At 39.9% G+C, this 20,366-nt stretch overlaps 1 protein-coding gene across 1 annotated transcript in view; it reads left to right on the top strand.

The window, feature by feature from the left end:
• C7 (complement C7) overlaps positions 1 to 20,366 on the top strand; it is a 55,600-nt gene that overhangs the window by 13,202 nt on the left and 22,032 nt on the right. The window contains exons 4-11 of the mRNA XM_050138942.1: positions 150 to 291; positions 1,976 to 2,123; positions 3,038 to 3,176; positions 9,955 to 10,125; positions 10,817 to 11,060; positions 13,920 to 14,033; positions 16,768 to 16,934; positions 19,859 to 20,087. Coding sequence (XP_049994899.1) covers positions 150 to 291; positions 1,976 to 2,123; positions 3,038 to 3,176; positions 9,955 to 10,125; positions 10,817 to 11,060; positions 13,920 to 14,033; positions 16,768 to 16,934; positions 19,859 to 20,087 — 1,354 coding nt within the window. The remainder of the gene's footprint in view (positions 1 to 149; positions 292 to 1,975; positions 2,124 to 3,037; positions 3,177 to 9,954; positions 10,126 to 10,816; positions 11,061 to 13,919; positions 14,034 to 16,767; positions 16,935 to 19,858; positions 20,088 to 20,366) is intronic.

Here is a 20,366-nt window from a genome sequence, read left to right as displayed (position 1 = left end):
CATTGATTTCGTGGGTTTTACTTCTGTACCACACGAGAACACGTTTCTGGTCAGTGTTTCTCAAACTGATTTAATTCTTAGATTTTATTCCTTAAGGAAACGTGGGATAACTCACATAGAAAATACAAAGAGATCTGCTTTGTTTCCAGACTCGAAGGCGTCCGGTTGCTGTTTACGGGCAGTATGGAGGCTTCCCCTGTGTGGGGAGTGCTTTTGAAACACAGTCCTGCAACCCTGAACAAGGCTGTCCAACCGAGGAGGGCTGTGGAGAACGTTTTAGATGTTTCTCAGGTGAGTTGTTTTCCATGGGCTCAGCAAGCCAACATAATTCGAATGTTATTTGTTAACTGGCTCCATACATATTTGTTTAAATTTATATTGGCCTCCAAATGAATTTTCCCCTAGTATAAGCAAGACTTTTGCTAGTATAGTAATTGCATAGTCAGATAAATTACACACTTAGATAGCATCCATTCAAAAGCAAGAGAGACGTAAAGGTATGGGCATAGATCCCCGAGCACTAAGGACAGGGCTTCGATAAAGACTTTCCATTTAGGACTGAGTACATGGAGGTCTGCAGTTGCTCTTAAAATAGTACTTGTAAAGCTCCTATTTTATTTTGAAAACTCAAATCAGGTGATACCTGCTTTAGGAAGCTTTTACTAATCCCCCAGGAGGTAGAATTAGCCAGCAAATCACTTCTCTGTGCTCACTGTGGATCTTACACTGTCCGTAATCCAAATTGGTGACCTGTCCATCTCTCTGAAGCTTGGTAGACATAAGCTCTATTTGGTTCTTTTCTCATGAGGAATGCCTGGTGCATGGGCAGACTCTCAACAGATGTTTGCCGTGTTGCCTTGAGTGATACAGAGTGACCTGCATGCTGCACTGTAAAGACTCCTGTGCACGGAGCAGCCTTTGAAGAAATAGAGGAAGAATGACCTTCATAGCCTGAGGGACAAGGATCGTTTTCAAAAAGGGATAATATTTAATTTGATATTTAAAAGGCATGTCAGAGAGGAATAGAGAAAATCCTTCTAGAGAGAGAGAATGACGTATTAGGTCATTGAGATGGCAGAAAACTTGGACCTGCATACAAATGGTCCAACATGCAGAGACCATAGGAAGACTGATAAGGAAAAGGCTGGGATGATGCTGGGGAGAAAGACACGGCCAAGATCATCTGGTACTCACTGGTGCTCTCTTGGTGTTCTGAGTTATCATAACAGTGATGTTGCTGACTTATAATGGTTCCTATCATCATTGCCTTTATTAGCAGATTATACAGTCTGGCAATGACCACACCACACAAATTTGTTTCTCAGAACCAGGAAGTCTTCCACAGAATAGATGCTGAAAAAATGCTGACTTTCAACCTCTTGATCTAGTTTCATTTTATTTATTTATTTATATTTTATTTGCCTTGGTGTTTTGCCACGGGTACTGGGTTTTCTGGAACTGGAGTTACAGACAGTGGTGAGCTGCCATGTGGGTACTGGGATTGAACCTGGGTCCTCTGGAAGAGTAGTCAGTGCTCTTAACTGCTGAGCCATCCCTCCAGTCCCTTGATCTAGTTTCTTTGCACTAAAAAAATCACACATATTAATCAACAAGAAAATCACTAGTTTGACGTCTAGGTTAACAACTACAGAAACAAACAAAAGAGTCAATCTGTTTTACCTGTAAGTGGAATTGTGTGCATCTTGGAGAACGTAGACAAAATATTCTTGAGGATTATGGCTTTGATTCTGGGCTTTTCAGTTCAGGTCTGTTTTCAATTTGCACCCAGAAAAGGTAAAAATCAGTTCTGTGTGTTTCAAAATGGAGGTAAAACCATCACTAGTTCTTTTCCAGACAATCTGAAGATCTGTCTGAGACCTACACTAGGCTATCACTGTGGTGCTGGAGTGATCCCAGTGGGTGTTTTCCCCTCCTCCCTTCCTTTATATGTTCTGAGAGTTTCTCTCCTGCCCAGGTCAGTGCATCAGCAAATCCTTGGTTTGCAATGGGGATTCTGACTGTGACGAAGATGGTGCTGATGAAGACAGATGTGAGGATGCAGAAAGCAGACCTTCCTGTGACACTGATAAACCTCCTCCCAACATAGAACTTACTGGCAATGGGTAAGATGCTGAGAGGCCTTCCGAGAATACCAATGGGCTGTAGGCTTTACTTCTGTTGTGTTTTAGGGCTTGACGAGTCTAATAATAAGTTACCTAACAGCTCAGACATCTTCGCCACATCCTGCTGCAATTAAAAATTCATAGTTGAATATCTATAGATACGTGGGGTAAGATGTAGAGCCAGCTTCTCTTCCAGATACTCAGGTATTTAGAGCTGATAGTCTCACATCGAGGGAAACCTCTCGACTATAGGAAAATCTGGAGAGTTGGTCAGTGTAAGAGGGGAAAAGAGGAGGAGAAGGAGAGAGAAACAAAGAGAGACAGAGTGAGAGAAAGGAAGAGGAGGAGAAAAAGGAAGAGAGAAGAGGGAGCTTAGTTGAAAGTAAAAGGGAAACCATCTTTTAAAAATTTAGGATCAAGTCAATTCTAGGCTCTATTTTCTAAAATAATCTATCTTAGAAAAATCAACGTGAATTTCCCTACAATAGTGTCAAGTTTATTAACAGAAGAAGAGGGCAGAGTGACTTTCAGGAACACTCTTCAGCATGCTAAGAGAGTCAGGACGGAACTCCCGGTTGAAAGCAATCTCTGCTCTGGCAGTAACCTTAATTGTATTGGTTTTATCTATAGAATCAATTTTAAAGCAGTTGTTGCCATAGATACAACAGACCCAAGTCCCCCAATATGTCCTCAGGCTGACAGAATGTTGGGTTTCCTCTGCTGTTAGTGTTAGCTCTCCCGCTACCAGGAGGAGACGCTAGGGTGTTGCTCTGTTTGTGCAGCGTCTCAGGTGTTAGGTGTAGAGGATTTTAATGGTTGGCTTCTAGAAGACTTTACTCATATTTGTTTCTCCAGCAGGTACTAGTTCTGGATTTTAATTGTCACCCCGCCCCCTTCTCGTCTCCTCCTCACAGTTACAACGCACTCACTGGCCAGTTTGGGAAGAGAGTCCTCAACACCAAAAGTTTCGGTGGTCAATGCCGGAAAGTGTTCAGTGGGGATGGAAAAGACTTCTACAGACTGAGTGGAAATATCCTCTCGTATACATTCCAGGTACTTAATTACACCAGTTAATTCGCTGTAACCCGCGACTTTGTAGCAATCATTTTTATATGCATCAAAATTTTAGTACTAGTTGGGAATTGGTTTATGGCCTAATATGTCCATCTTTCTCATTCCTCCCCTATCATCCTTATTTTCGCCTCCTAACTTCATGCACTGTTTGTTAGGAAAAGCAAAAAACCAAACCACTAAGTCGATTTACTACTATCCGTATGTGCACCGGTGTGGAGCCATGCAATGGGGCATGGGCGGCCTCTCAGGTTCCGCATCCCTGGGGAAAATCACCTTTACCTCTCCCGGCAGCCATCTTCAGTTGCCAATAGCTCCCCAGCCAGGGGCGAGTCTTCCTTAGCCCCTCCATTATACATCCTGGGAGTCTGGCTGCTGGATCTTGAGCAGGCCTTGGACAGCCAGCCCTAGCTGCTGTGAATTCATGTGGTCAATTTTCATAAGCATTTTATGTATGTTTAAAAGGAGTTCATGGTTTTGAAGTCTAGCATACAGGTCAACACTACTTTTAATATGTCTCTTAAGTTCATGTTTCATGTGAGCTCAGGACCTTTTATCATCTGCTCCGTATGAGTGTTGACATCCAAGGTTCTGTCTGGGACTGGTTATGGCGATTTCCTTCATCTGTCATAGTGGTCATTCATTTAAAATGAGTTATTTTAAAATTGTGAAGCAACTTAAATTTACAAAGGCATCTGGTAATGTATGCTTGCAATTGGAAGAAAACCAATATAGCAAATGCCTGTGTGTTTCTATTATCCATATGTTGGAGTAGCATATATCCAGTGACTCACAGGTCCCTATGTACTAATCCTTGATAACATTTCTCTCACCTGCAGGAAGCCACTGTCCTAGGGTTTGTACTAACACTTCCCTTGTTTGGCTCTGAATGTTTGTCACATACATATCTACACATACCCAAGCATCTCTAAATAACTGCTTGTGACTCAGTTTTGCCTGATTTTGTTATTTACAGAAATAGAATAGTATTAATTATTTAATGAGTTATGTTTTTCTTGCTGAATTAGGTTTTTAAGTTTTATTCATGTTAATGAAGATGGAATTGTCGTCCCTGTTCCCATTTTTTTTCTTAAGAAAATGCTTTCAACGTTCCTGTGCATTTCACAGGATCTCACACAAATTCTTTGGGTTGTACACATAGCACACAGATCGCTGTTTTTTGGGATCTGCACAATGAAGCCTTACTGTGATTCCACATTGATTGCATCGGTTATATTCCAACAGCAGTGTGGATAAGTGGGCATGGCGCCATGCTGTCCTTGTTGGTTCTACCTGACTACTCATCTTTGCTTTTGATCAGAGTCCCCTCTTGCTCCAAGCTCCAGCTCTTCAGATGCCCCTGTTGTGCTCATCCTGATTCTTGGTACCAACACCAAATATGCTCACACAAAATACGTAGGGTTTGGAGACTTTCCTGGGGATTCGGGTGGAGGAAGAGGGTTTTCCAGTCCAGTACCTTGAACACATTGCACCCACTCCAGTTCATATCCTGACCCTCAAAACTGTCTTCATAGCCTCAGCAATGTGGAGTTTCTGGTTTCATTCTGTTTTGACCTCTTTGTCAATTTCATCTCTCAACAGCTACCTTTTTACTCCTTTTCTTTCCTTCATCTCAGAATCGCCTGTATTTCCAGCTGAGTTATCCTTACATTAAGTGTTCAGTTTTTAAACAAAAATGACTGCTGGAAGGAGGACCCTCTGCCACCCCCCACCCCGCCCAGATGAGCCCTCTGGGGAAGCAGCTTTGACTATGATTACTAAGGATTAACCTCCAATTTACAGTAGATGGAGTTACTTACAGCGAGTACAGCAAGGAAAAGAGGAATAAAAGTGGATGATAACAGGGATGAATATGACATAAAGGCATGATATTTGTGTATGGAACTGCCATCATAAAACCTCTAACTTTTGTGCCATTACAATACGCTAAAAAAGCTTATTGAGTCAAGTAAGTGTGACTAACTTAGAAACAAGTATAGCCATCAAATTTTGAATATCTACTCTGCATTTGCTCTGTTTTAAGCAACAGGTATAGATTTAATCCTTGCACTATTTTTGGAAGGTAATATTTGCTAGTTTGTCATGTGTAAACTGAGGCTTGGAGGACTTTGACTCTTTCCACATTAAAACAGTGTGACCTAGCTTGAGAGGTTCAAATTCTGAAGCCCTTTCTTTTATATCACATTTTGTTTCCTCATTTTTTTTTGGCATTTCAATTCTGAATTCTATATTATAAGTGACATGTATTATAATCTAACCTCTGGCTAGGAGGGAGAGCATGGGATATGAACATGTAGATACTAATAATTATTGTTCAGCTTCTATTCCTGGAAGGATACGTTACTAATTATTTTATAATTAGAAGGAAGCGAAATTGCATATGAATTTTCAAAAGGGTCACACACATTTAGAACGTCACAGAGAAGAGGAAATAACGAGGAAGATTATTTTCAAGTGAGCTGGAAGAGAGACACACTAGAAGCCTGTGGCCTCTGAAGACAATGATTTAACAGCAACCTGCTCCTGACACTTATTTTCCTCAGCAGGGCTTGGTTTGGGGGCTGACGTCTGAAATGTCTTTCCCATCACGGAGTGAAGGTGTTGTCAGAAGTAGAGAGAAATTATAGCCTGTTACTGACTGCGGAACAGTACTGATTTGCAAATCCAGCCTGAGTGAAGTGAGGTGGAAGGGAGGACAGGCAGGGAGCCAGTTGTCTGAGTGCTAAATACAGCCGTGGAGATGAGGGCAGCGAGAGCTCCCCAGAGTTCAAATAAATAGACCCAGTGCTCACTGTGTGGTCTGCTCTCCACCCCCTAGAGGATAGCTTTGGGATTATTTGGAACATCAATATTAATAAGCATAAAACATGTATGATTGCTTATAATCTGGATGTTGGTTATTAGGAAGGCAGGCTTTAGGGACAGTCTGGCTTCCTCTTGACCAAGCCACTAACCTTGTCATACACATTCTCTACTTATTCATACTTTTCACACACAAAAGGCTACTGGAAGCCAAGCACACATTAGGGCCCCAGAGTTGCTTGGGAAGGTGACACTCGGCTTTTTTCATTCTTAGCATGGGGCCTGTTGTAGATGGGAGTGAATTACAGACCACACTGGACACAGGTCATCGAGTGTTCTGATTTTTGTTATGAATGTGTTTCATATTTCATCATGTTGTTTGAAGAGAGACCTTGCATACATACAAAGGAATAATGAAAAAGCTCACTTCAATATTGAATTATTGGAGCCTCTACTTCCTTTATTGATATGAGGATGATAGGTAAGATGACTTCATTTACCTTTGTAGCTGGAGACTGTGCATACATTTCCCAGCCACTCTGAGCCAAATAATCACACAGAAATTATATTAATTACAACACTGTTTGGCCAATGGCTCAGGCATATTTCTATCTAGCTCTTACATCTTAAATTAACCCATAATTCTTATCTATGGTTAGTTACGTGGCTTGGCACCTTTTCCCAGTGCAGCATTTTCATTTTGCTTTTTTGTGTCTGGCTTGTGACCACAGACTGAGTGTTTTCTTTCCCAGAATTCTCCTAGTCTTGTTGCCCTGCCTATACTTCCTGTCTGGTCAATCAGCATTTTATTAAACCAATACAAGTTACAAATCTTTACAGGCTACAAGAGCATGATCCTACAGCATTTCTCCCTTTTGTCTTTTTAAAACAAGAACTCTGAATCTAATCTCCTTTGTTTAGCTTTATTCCTGACCATTGTCCATAACAACTTGTAACCAACACTCTAAACAAAGACAAACATCCATAATCCATTTTTTTTAAGGGCAGAATGTGGGTATAGTTTCCTGGCTACTTCCTGCTGATTGAGGTTGATTTTAAGATTGATAATCTTATGGGGACCTAAAGAAAATTTAGGGTTATGGTCAAGTCCTAACTGAATATTATATGAGACTGGATAATCTCAGTCAGCAGTCTTGAGGCTGTCCTAGATATAGAACTTAGAGGAAACTGCATCAGAGGTCCTCTGAAACTTTGGATCATCTGGGTCATCTGTTCCCACTGGAGATTTTTCAGGGGATCTTTCTTGATCAAACCTTATTTTTCTTAACCAGAATGAATCCACAGCCTCACATTTTCTCTGCAAATAAAAGCAAAACCTCTGCTTCAAAGTAACATATTTTTTTAACTTAAATTTTGAAGTCAAAGGAATATATATATATATATATATATATATATATATATCGGATTAATCCAGCAATGTTTATAATCAAATGTATGTTCCTCAGCAGTCAAACAATTCAAAGATAACAGTATACACAATAGCATAGAGTATCCAAAGTCTTTGTGTATTTTCCATCTTTATGTGGCTTTAATATTTTTACTCTATTTTTTAATTTTTATTTGGAATTTTTGGGCTTTTAAGTCAGGGTATCTTTGTCTATCCTGGAATCCACTTTGTAGACCAGGCTGCCCTTGAACTCACAGAGATCCTCCTGTCTCTGCCTCCCCAAATGCTGGAATTAAAGTTGGATGCCACCACACCCAACTACAATCTTTCTTTTTTTAAAAGGACTTTCCTTACTCCTTTTCTTTTCTCTCCCAAGTCTACATATATTTTTAAACACACTTTAAACCATTTAGAAGTTTTTTTCATCTGAATCTATCTTTACTGTATATCTCTTCTTCTGACCACATGAATCTTTAATTTGCTAAGTGATATGGCTAGAATTAAAGACACGGCTTTGGCAGCTGTTTCTTCCCTACTCGTTGGCTTTCTCAGAGTCTAGCTTCATGGCAGAAGCACTGGCAGAAGCCAGGTTTTTACCTCACAACTCTGTTTCTAGGTCCTTTCTACCACCAAGAAGCATGCCAATGGTTCCTCATAAACGCCATTTAAGTGTTTGGTGGCAGGGCCTCTTAAAAGAGCTGAGAGTTTTTGCCACTAATGCTGAGTCAGGAAACCTTTCTTAAAGAAGCTGTGCCTTTGCTCCCCTCTAGCAAAGAGAGCCCAGGCAAACGTTCAGGTGCCATTTGTAGCTGCAGACTGCGGTTATGTTTCTTGGTCACTCTGACCCACATGATCATACAGAAACTATATTAATTACAACACTGTTTGACAATGCTTGTATCATGATATTTTTATATGTTCCTGTCATTAGCCTTATGCTTATCTATCTATCTATCTATCTATCTATCTATCTATCTATCTATCTACCATCTTTAACTGTAGATTCCACATTTGGGAGATAGCACAAAATAGTTGACTTTCTGAGTCTGGCTTAGTTCACTAATGATCTTTACTTCCATCTATTTTCTGCAAATGACATCATTCCAGGGTTTTATTGAAGAATACTGTGTATGGTGTACACAGTCCATATGTTCCTTGAGTTTTAGTAATATTTATTTATGTTTTTATCATGAAAGCAGATGTGTGTGAAATAGAAATGCTTGTGAAAGGTGAGTTCCAACTTGACGGCTGCATAAAATAGAAACCGAGAAAAGAAACCTTTTAGCAAGTCTGTTTTATACTATGCAAACTCACATTTTAAGCAGATTTGTTGCCTATAAGATTAAGACTTTTACACAAGGAATTGTCTTGCAAAATAGTGAAAAAAGTATGTCATTCTGTAGCTCTGGAGCCTGTAGCTATAGTATGATTGTATGTATTCAGTGTTGGGTACCCTTTACACAGGAGGCAGCCTAAGGTGGTCACTATCATGCTTTCCACAAGGTTCTTGTTCTAGTTATGGTACTTGTCAGTTCTTGTGCTTATTTTCCCCTGATGCAAGGTGACGTCAATGATAAACAAGTCATTTGTCTCTCCAACGACACTTCTCTGCCACATGTGACTGACCTGTAGTCTGTTTTAAAATTCTTGTGGGATCATCCTGTTTTTTTTTTTTTTTTTTGCTATCATTTATTATTGGAAAAAGAGAATTGAATTTTAGCACCAATTCAATAGAATCAGGAAGTTTAAACTGGCGTCATGTCACAAAGTCCAAATGATCTCATTGTTTTACGTCATCCATTTGTTTCTCTGTTCTCAACATGGAAAATCAAGAGCCGAACGCTTCCAGTTCTCCCTTGGAGCTGTCTGGGTTCTTTCACTTCCGGGATAAATGCTGAGTAAAGAAAATGGAATATATGTGTATACAAATGTGTCTTGTGAGTTACATGGTGTTACTGTCATTGATACTACAGCTCCTGAACGACAGAGTTGTCTTAGAACAAACACTTTCTGTACACAGGCCTGACTTTGTTGCGAGTCTTAGGTGCTTTGTGTAAGTGCAGAGATTTGTGTTCATGGGAAACGATGTGAAGAAAGGATGCACCCTTTTTTCAATTTATTTATTTTTATTTTTTATGCATTTGTGTTTTGCTTACATGTATGTCTGTGTGAGGCTGTTAGATGTGGGATTTATAGATGGTAGGGTGCTGGGAATTGGACCTGGGTCCTCTGGAAAAGCAGTGAGTCATCTCTCCAGACCCAAAAGCATGCATCTTAAATGATACCACAAAAGCATCTTGGAAGCCAGGCAGGGGTGGAGCACGCCTTTAATCCCAGCACTCGGGAGGCAGAGGCAGGCGGATCTCTGTGAGTTTGAGGCCAGCCTGGTCTACAAGAGCTAGTTCCAGGACAGGAACCAAAAGCTACGGAGAAACCCTGTCTCGAAAATTTAAAAAAAAAAAAAAAAGCATCTTGGATATATACCAAGTCCTTATTTGGTTATAGTAAAAGGTTTTCTTTTTCTTACAGGTCAAAATAAATAATGATTTTGACTATGAGTTTTACAACAGTAGCTGGGCTTATGTAAAACATGAGTCCAGAGAATCTGAATCATCCTCTTCAGGCAAATTCATAATTTTCTCTTACTCATCTGATGACCGGAATCATAATTCAGGGGACAACAACAACTACATGAAAAAGGTTAGTAGGAAACATTAACCATTTTTTTTTGTTTTTACCAAGTACTGAGTGTTATTGGCATTAACAAAGGTGTATTTAGCAAACGTACTAATTTTCTGTTATATATATATATATATATATTGGTTTTTCGAGACAGGGTTTCACTGTGGCTTTAGAGCCTGTCCTGGAACTAGCTCTGTAGACCAGGCTGGTCTCGAACTCACAGAGATCCGCCTGCCTCTGCCTCCCGAGTGCTGGGATTAAAGGCGTGCGCCACCATCACCCAGCTTTTCTGTTTTATATTAAGGCAAAATGACTCCTCTAACAGACAATGCATTCTTTAGAGGTACATTGTTTTGTTATTTGATAATATATTTATCTTTTTTCTTATCAAATATTTATTATTATTATTAAAGACAGAGTCTTGTGTATAGATTACTTTGGACACTTTCTTCAAAACTAGTTTAGCAGGCGTAATGAAGTCAGTTCCCTTTTTCTAGTTGAGCATTGCTCAGATGTTATCCTTATTTGGGCTCCAGAATTCTTCAGGTTTCTTCATGAAGGTGAGCTCAGCAGAAACCTCATTATGTCTTAAGAAAAATAGGACTAGGTGACAGGAATGGACATCTGATTAAGATGATGGGTAGGCAAATATTTATCGTATGATTTTAGCTTCTACCTAAAACTCCTTTTGCTCTTTCTTTCCCCCCAGAGCTATCAATTGTTGGTTGTTAAGAACAGTGTTGAAGTGGCCCAGTTCATTAATAATAATCCTGAATTTTTACAACTTGCTGAGCCATTCTGGAAGGAGCTCTCCCATCTTCCCACTCTGTACGACTACAGTGCCTACCGACAGCTAATTGACCAATACGGGACACATTATCTTCAGTCCGGGTCCTTAGGAGGAGAATACAGAGTTCTCTTTTATCTGGACTCAGGAAATGTCAAGCACAGCGGTATGGTATTAAAAGTGTTATCTGAAAGCATCTGAAGAGTCTAAATGGGAGAAGATATACTTACACTTTTCAGCTGTGGAATTCGATAAACTACAGAGGAGTCCAAAATTGCAGGAATCTATTATACCCTACTTAAATTCTCACATGATTTAAGAAATGTCTGCCTACTCTTTTGAATAATATCAAGTTAAACCATTACCATTATCAGCTGTCTCTAGAGAGTGTTAGATTTTTTATCATACTTGACTGTCTTTCCCATTTCTCGGGTTAAAAAAAAGTACTTCTATTTTAAACAGATGTCTAAGTTAGCTTCCACATAACTTGTTCAGTCTGTTTGCTGATAGATCTTATGACCAGCTGCTGGGGTGGCATCTCCCACAGTGGACTGGCCCCTCCTGTATCAATTATTCTTTAAAAAATGCCCCAAAGACAGATCAGTATGATGGAGACAATTCCTCAGTCAAGGTTCCTTCTCCCCAGGTAACTCTAGTTTGTGCTTAGCTGGTGAGAACTAAATCACATTGATACCTAGAATTCTCACTTTCATCTCCTGAGGTGGGTACCATGATCCCCACCACCACTACCCACACACTAAAAACCAGAGGTGTTATGATGAGACTCTCTGAGTTCACATAAATGGCCGGGAAAGGGTTTGAAGTCAGAATAAACTGGTATCATAACCAACCTAGCTTTCCCTCTGTGCTGCTACAGGTGATGGATTTTTGTTAGAAAATGAACATGCCACTACACTTTTTCTTGCTTTGGGGATTCCAGCTTGAAATGATGGCCCTCACCATCTGCTCAGATGAGGGGCACTTTCCCTGTCCCATCTCTCCAGAGAATTTTCTGTCTGCCTAAGTAATGTTTCATGTCAAACCTTCTCTTTCACCTTGGGCAATTGCCCACAATTCCTTCATTGCAACTCATCTCTTCAAGGTCTTCCACTTCAGTAAAGATTCTGTTCAGAACTTGAAGATGAATAAAAATTCTTTTATGGGATTTAAGAAGAGCTTGTAGTTTTTCCTTATGGGGTAATCATAATCTTTTCCTTGCTTCCATGAACCTTTTCAGTTTCCTACAAGTTAAATTTAAATAGAATTTGAACTTCTCTTGTTTTATAAGTTGAAAATGAATTCGCAAATATTGTTTAGTTTTGTTTTTTAGCATTATTTCTTTGAAAGATTAATCTTGTAAATGACTTGATGTAAACTTAGTTTTACTGCTAAATCCAAAATTTTGTGGCATTTACATGTAGGTTGCAACTACATTGAGATTCCACCCTACTCCTGCAAGCAATCTTTAAGAAAACAATAAGGGCTATTGAGGTTACAGAGAAAAACAACCTTGTATAGTGATGACAGGGCTATCAATTTGTCCAACTTCTGTGGAATCAGCATTGAAATATTGAAAATAGGCCTACCATATGATCCAATCATACCACTCCTGGATATCTAAGCAAAGGACTGTTAGCATACTGCAGTATGTCATTGCACTAATGGCAACATCAATTATACTCATAAGAACTAAACTATGAGATCAGCATAGATGTCCATCAAGAGATAAACAGATTATTGGCAAGTCAGAGCCTTCTGGGTTTAGCGCCTCAGCTCAACAATTAAGTAGAGTCTCTTGTTCAGTCTTGATTCTCTTGGCATTGACTACATGTTCCACCAGGGTGTGTAGATATTCTGTTTTCTTTAGTCTTGTACCCCTGGCCATATTGGCTACAAAGGAGGGCTATCTTGCTCCTAATTCCTTTCACTAGGAACCACAGATACCAAGTGAGTAGGGCTAGGAGTTTAGGAATTAGTTTGGATAGGGTCAAAATTCACCTTTTAGAATCTCCAGCAAGTGAGTAGGAAGCCCTCACATGCCTGTGTTTATCTATTTGTTTTATTTCTAAGAAACTGACTGTGAGTATGAAATGCAGCTCTGTGAAGTTTCAATTTCTGCTTCCTCTATGCATTTATATGAAAGTTATTTGGGATTTCTTCCCACCCCCACCCATCAGCCAACGCTAATAGGAGGAAAAGAACAAAACCCAAGCATCCTCTTTTCTGAACTTTGCCCTTGGAGAGCACTTGAAACTGTACGTATTTTGTTACTCTTCAGGAAACTGCCACAGAGAGCTGGAAACCACTCCTTTTTATTATGCAGAAAGTTGTTTATCCCATCGTCATCTATAATCATGCATAATTGGGAAAATCACAATTAATATCCATTAAAATGGAATTAGTTTAGTATTTTATAGAACATTCCTTTACTCCCACAAGATGGTGGAGCTCAGAGTGACTACAGTTGTTTTCTAAAGAGTTTCTATTATAATTTTATTTATTTTTTTTCATGTTACATAACAGCCCCAGTTCCCCCTCCCTCCCCTTCTTCCGTCCCCACCTACCCTCATTCCACAGAGCAGCTAGGTATAAAGGACCCTAAGAGGGACACATATGGCGGGTCCCAGGAAAGAGAAATAGTTAAGATTTCTAGGGTAAACTGGGGAGGGGGTAGAAGGGTAAGATGGGTAATGGGAACATGAGGGCTTGAAATGGCCGAGTTGAGAAAGGGATGAAGAGGGGGGAGCAATGAAAGAGATATCTTGATTGAGGGAGCCATTATGGGGCTAGGGAGAAACCTGGAACTAGGGAAATTCCCAGGAATCTAGAAGGATGACCCCAGATAAGAGTCCTAGCAGTAGTGGGCAGGGTGCCTGAACTTGTCTTCCCCTATAATCAGATTGATGACTACCCTAATTCATCAATGGAAACCACTTCTAAATCCCACTCTCACCCCTGGCTATATCCCAAAGAACTTCTTTAATGAACATAGAAACTAAATCTTGGCTTTTGCCTTTCTTCCCAGATGCTGCGTCAGACCAGAGGAAGACATGTTCTTCTTTGGCTCTTAAGCTTTATTTTGTGCGTTCATCATATGAGAGATGCAAGGAACTGGATGATGCTTTCAAATCAGCTTCAGGTAAATGATAGAGTTCAATTTTCATTACTAGCTTGGCCTTGATTGTCTTATAATTAATTAAGTGTTGATTTCCAAGGCTTTTTAATCATTAGCAGGCATTCTGCTTCAAAAATTTATTTGATTATTTTTATTTTTTTATTATTCTACTATTTTTGAGATAGGTTCTCACTATGTTACTAATCTTCACTTGAATCTCTGGGTTCATATTATTCTTCTGTCACAAGGAAATTTGGGGACCCCCATATTGGGCACTGTGTAGTACCAGGAAAATTAGGGCCTCTTTAGAGTCCTAGTATTGTTGATTAAATAATTTAAAAATGAATTGACTAGAGAGTTTGTGGACTCGCAAGAACATGAGATGTATATTGTGAAATATTTATTTACACTGTAAAGATGTTTCTCTGCCTAAGACACCTTCTGATTTTGATTTAATAAAGAGATGAATGAATGGCCAATATCTAGGCAAGAACAGGTTAGGCAGGACTTCCAGGGACAGAGAGGATTCTGGGAAGAAGAGAGGCAGAGGAAGCAGGGTATGTATGGAGATGAGATAATGAACCACATGTTAGAATGTAGACTTAAAAATATGGGTTAATTTAAGTTATAAAAAGTAGTTAGGAAAAAGCCTACGCTAAGGCCAAGTTTTCATAACTAATAAGTCTCTGGATCATTATTTGCAGGTTGGGGCCCCAAAGCTAATCCAAGAAGAAAGCTTGCTGTAGATGTAAAGGCATGGATTTGGGTTCTTGTTCCTGCACTTGCCATGCTTTCTTGGGGAGGGGGAGTGATTTAGCCAGAGCAGAGGGTTTATGGGGTCTGGAGACAGAGCACACAAGCAGAAAAACTGCACTGATTTTGTAGAAGCTGCTCATCCTAATCTGCTTTGTCAGTAAGGCAGTGATTCCCAATCTTTCATGCTTACAAGTGTCACTTGGGGAAGGAGAGAAAATGTAGATTCCTGAGGCATTTTTCGTCAGATATTCTCTCACTCTCTCTTTTTAAAATAATGATTATTTATTTTAATGTTTTGCATTTGCGTTTGGCCTGCATGGATGTGTGTGAGGGTGTAAAATCTTGGCGTCATGGACAGCTGTGAGCTGTCATGTGGGTGCTGGGAATTGATACTAGGTCCTCTGGAAGAGCAGTCAGTGCTCTTAACCACGAGACATCTCTCAACCTCCTTGGATATTCTTATAGGTCTTGCTTGAGCTCAGAAATCTCCAGACACCCCAGCTGGTGGTGACTCATTAACTCATGGCTTGGACTTGTGAGATATTACATGAAAAAGGCTACTATTTGCATATCAAACCCAGAATTAACAATGAAAATGAGGAGGCACTCAGATAATTCATTAAAAATACCAGGTTTTCATAATTTCTCATTATAAAAGTACAGTGTGTTCATTTGAAAAAAAATTGCAAAATTTGGACAGTTACAAGAAAGGAAATGGAAATCACTCAAAATGTGATCTGTAAGATTAGAAATGTCTGGTTGTGACCTTTGTAAGAGCCAATGATAAGTGGAGATAAAAATATGTCTGAAATTATGAGGCACATAAATGGAAAATAGGAATTCAATTAGCATTCAAACTTTTCAGAGTACTTCTCATATTTTAGGTAATGTCTTCCTGTTAAGGAACAGCTTTTAAAAATTGTTAATATGCTATATGTAGGGCTATTGTTTTTTTCTCCAATATTTTATCACAAAGAATTTCAAATACAGAAAATGTAGGGGACATAGTAGTTGTTTCTATACCGATTACCTATACATAATAATTTTATTTGACCTCTTGTCACACATATACATAAATGTTTATAATATTGACAGGTTATTTAACAACATCAATAATCATGTGTTTAAAAAGCTTATGTGAGTTATGGAATTATTTGAAAGTAAGTTTCATCTTCATGATACTTCATCCTTTAATATACGTATGCTTCTTCTAATGATGTTCTTCTGCAAAGCCTGCATGATATTCTTATTGAAATAAGGTATTTAAAACTAATTTTATAATATCCTTTATCTCCGTTCATAGATGGTTTCTTCTTTTTCTTCTCCATCATCATTTAGATAGAGTCTCATGTGTCCCAGGTAGACAGTCAACTTTTTCTGTAGTAGAGGGTGACTTTGAACACCCAATCCCATCTTCCTCGTGAATGAATGCTGAGATTATAGGCCTGGGCTCGCTCCTACAACTAGTTTTATGTACTGCAGGTGTGAGCTCAGGGTTTTCCAAAGGTTAGCAAGTGCTGTACCAGTTAAATTATAGCCCCAGCCGTGTGCTTTTCAATCTTATTTTTTCTGTTCATTGAGAGTCACAGCAGAACAAGAGGAAAATATAAAGATGTGCTGTATACTTCCTGCCCCCAGACTTCACACACTAGCCACATCTTCTGCTACAGTGGAGCGATTGTTAAAACAATGAATCTCATCGACTTACTGGCTTTTCAGATGACACCAATCGACATTAGGGTTTGCTCTTGGTATTGTGTATTTTATGTCTCTTCTCAAGGATGTCTCGATGGATAATAATGACTGCAGTGTTGTCCAGAATGTTTAGCTTTTCTGAAACTCTTCTGTGTGTTCTGCCTGTCCATCCGGTTTGTTGTCTTTTGCTCTTCTCAAGATGCCACACAGTTTGATGGAGTTGTTTTGAAAACACTTGACAGAGTTTGCACTTAACCTTGTTGATTTTGCTTGATTTGCCTATGCTGACTTGTTTCCTCCTGTGTAGGAGGCAAGGGCAGGAAGCTTAAAGGAAAACCCATTGTCAGAGGCGGAAGTCCTGGCTTTGTTTCTGACCTTAGCTACCTGGACCTGGATAATCCTGCCGGAAACAAAGAGAGGTACTCTTCCTGGGCCGAATCTGTAACCAGTCTTCCTGAAATCATAAAACAAAAGGTATGTGATGCTCTGCTTGAAGCAGGGAGGGGAGCAGTTGTGTTTATTTGTGTTGGGAAAATGAGATTACATCAAGGTGATTAAACAGAATTGGCTGCAATTAGCATTTCTGCATCTCAATTAGGCTTTATATAGAAAATGAATGCACACATGATAATAAGAAGCAGGGGATGTGGTTTGTTCACAGATCAGCTACGTAAAGCTCAAATGTCCTGTAAACCCCAAGGCAAATTAGTGAGGGAATTCGTGTTTTAATTTTTGCCTTAAATATGATTATATTTTCTTTTAAAATTACTTTCTTTGATTTATTATCAGTGTATGTACATGATGTATGTGTCTTAGTTAGGGTTTCTTTTGCTGTGAAGAGACACCATTACCAAAGCAACTCTTATAAAGGAAAACATTTAATGGGGAGGCTTACATTTTCAGAGGTTTAGTCCATTATCATGATGGTGGGACATGGCGGTGTACAGGCAGACATGGTGTTGGAACATCAGTGCATTTATTAATAATTTAACGTGCATGAAACCTTGCATTTATTGTTATCAATGCCCCCCCCCCCCTTTTTTCAAGACAGGATTTCTCTGTAGCTTTGGAGCGTGTCCTGGAACTAGCTCTTGTAGACCAGGTTGGCCTCGAACTCACAGAGATCCACCTGCCTCTGCCTCCCGAGTTCCAGGATTAAAGGCATGTGCTGCCACAACCCCGGCTAATGCCCTTTTTTTAAAATCAGCATCATTGCTAACTTTGAGTGTTGGAGACCTAACCCCATATTCCACTATGTTTTTCGGTCTTCACTGTTTACGTTTGCATAACTCAATAGGGTTGGGGGTTTGGGGAGGTTATTTTTTGTTTTGTTGTTGTTTGGAATACATATAATGTGTTATAAAATAAAAATCACTTTTATGGTAAAAAACACCCTCAGCTCTGCCTGGCATTAGGTGTTATTGTTATTTGCGTGACTTCAGAGCCCATGAACCATGGCACAGGAAAAGAAGTAATCCAACTGACAGATGTAACAACAAGAAGTCTATATGCCTTCCTCTGGGGAAATCTGTAACCCCTCTGGATTAGAAACCAAAGAAAATATGATCAAGGGGCTGGCAAGATGACTTGGTGGATAAAGGTACTTGGCCAACAAACCTAATGACCTGAGTTCAGTCCTCACAACCCATGCAAAGGTGGAAGAACTGACTCCACGAAGTTGTCTGTGGGTCTCCCCAAGCTTATGGTGGCATGTGTGAGTCCACACACATAACTGCAGTGGTTTGAAAAAATGCCCCCCAAAGAGAGAGGCACTATTATATTAGGAGGTGTGGCTTTGTTGGATGAAATGTATCACTATGGAGGTGGACTTTGAGGTCTCATATAAGCTCAAGATACTAGCCCATCAGGCATCCCTAACATACTCTGCCTGTTTACCTTAAATGAGGACATTTCCAGGAAAGGTCTCAGAGAGTCCTACCTTTCAGTATTTGGAACAGGCCATTTTCACGGTTCCATTCTTTCTTTATCAATGAAAGTCTTGAGAGAAAAGTAGGCTTTCTTTTGCAGCTTCAACTACATTCTTTTCTACAAGGCACATAAAACGTCGCAGGTGAGCCAGCTTCCTGTTGGGCAGGAAAGGAACAGGAATGAACAGACACCATCCAGCTTTATGATCACTGAAGGCCCTTGCTCGGGAAGAGTTTGGTGGTCACTCCTCCTTCCACTCAAGCCCTTGGTGACATTATTGTGGCAATCTGAGTGTAGCCATCACAACGGGGTGTAGGGAATTTTAGCAGTGCCTTCTTGTTCCTGGGAAAGCATGTTTTCGCATAAGCCTTGCTGTTAAAGCTTAGCCACCCCATCTTTGACTTCAAAGTTGCTTTTCTTCTGAAAACAAAACAAAACAAAACAAAAAAAAAAAACAAACCAAACACAAAGTAATAAAGTCTCCCTGCTTTACATTTCTTCAGCAGAGGGCTTCGGTCTTCAGGAAAGAGATATTACATCTCTAAGTCCAGGAAATTTAATCCTATGTGTAATTGAAATCACTTACTTGCTGTAATTCAAACCCAATTTCTTTTCTTCTGTGCTCTATGGAGGCGATAAAGCATTGTCTTTAAAAAAGTCTTCCATTAACTAGACAATGGATGTTCTTTGGCTTTTGTTTTTTACTTTAATGCATGCTCAAGATGTAAGCAATATTTTCCCCCTATCTGTTCTTAATTTTCCTAGGTTTGTGGAGATTTTGTTGCAAGGACAGCGAGTTCCCCCCACCCCCCTTTCTTTTAAGAAAAAAACAACTTTAAACAAGAAGCAGTTGTACAGGGCACACACTCATCAGTCCTTTCAGTTCCCTTAGTTTCACAGTCTGAAGACATTTCACAGAAAATCAGGAAATAGGCAATTCACAAGTTTCATTTTATCATTAACTGTTATTGTTAATTCCATGTTCAGCCTTGTTTGTAAACCAAACTCTGTCACAGTGAGTTGGAGTGATGGCCCATCAGCTAGGAGCACTTGCTGCTCTTCTGGGGGACCCCACTTTGGTTCCTGTCACTCATGTTGGAAGGCTCACAACTGCCTGTAATTAGTGACATTCTCTTCTTGCTTCTGCGGGCACCTGCATACATATACCATTCTTTCACACACACACACACACACATACACACACACACACACAGAGATGGAGAGAGTGAGAGAGCATTTTCATGCTTTATCATAGGTACATATGAACAGAAAGAAGCAGCCTATGTAGGATTTGGTTCTTTCTTCCTTTGGGGACCATACTGGAAATCTTGAGACATTTGAACTACTGGAGCAGCTATAGCAAAAGCAAGAGTGGCTTTTCCTTTTGTTCCAATGGGATTGTGAATACATATCATAAGAAACCCAGTCTCACTGAAGTCTGAGCACTGATTGAGGTCTTCTCTTTGTAGCTGACACCATTGTATGAGCTGGTCAAGGAGGTGCCCTGTGCTGCTGTGAAAAGACTGTACCTGAAGCGGGCTCTTGAGGAGTACCTGGATGAATTCGACCCTTGCCATTGCCAGCCTTGTCAGAATGGGGGCCTCGCTATTGTCGTGGGGACACAATGTCAGTGTCACTGCAAACCGTACACATTTGGTATAGCTTGTGAGCAAGGCGTCCTTGTTGGCAATCAAGCAGGTCAGTGGGATGGGTTTTCACTCATCAAGAGGGATACACGGCAAAGGGAACGCCTCGGCCCTTGACATGCACTGCTTGGTGTTTGCAGACGTGAAGTTGCGCTTGCACTTAGATTCCATTGGTTTTCCATCTCCACAGTATAGCTTTTAAGGTTAAGTCCTTTGCTCTCTCTTCTTACTTGTCTGAATTCAAAACACCATTCTGGTTTGACTCCTCATTCTTGAATTCTCTGTAGAATAGAATTATGTTTAAATATCACCCAGCTTCTCATAATCGTCT

Source organism: Alexandromys fortis, unplaced genomic scaffold (genome assembly GCF_014885135.2).
Source record: "Alexandromys fortis isolate MF-2015 unplaced genomic scaffold, M_Fortis_MF-2015_v1.1 scaffold_37, whole genome shotgun sequence".
NCBI classification, from domain to species: Eukaryota; Metazoa; Chordata; class Mammalia; order Rodentia; family Cricetidae; genus Alexandromys; species Alexandromys fortis.
The sequence above is the reverse complement of the archived record's forward strand: the minus strand, read 5'-3'. Positions and strand labels throughout refer to the sequence as shown.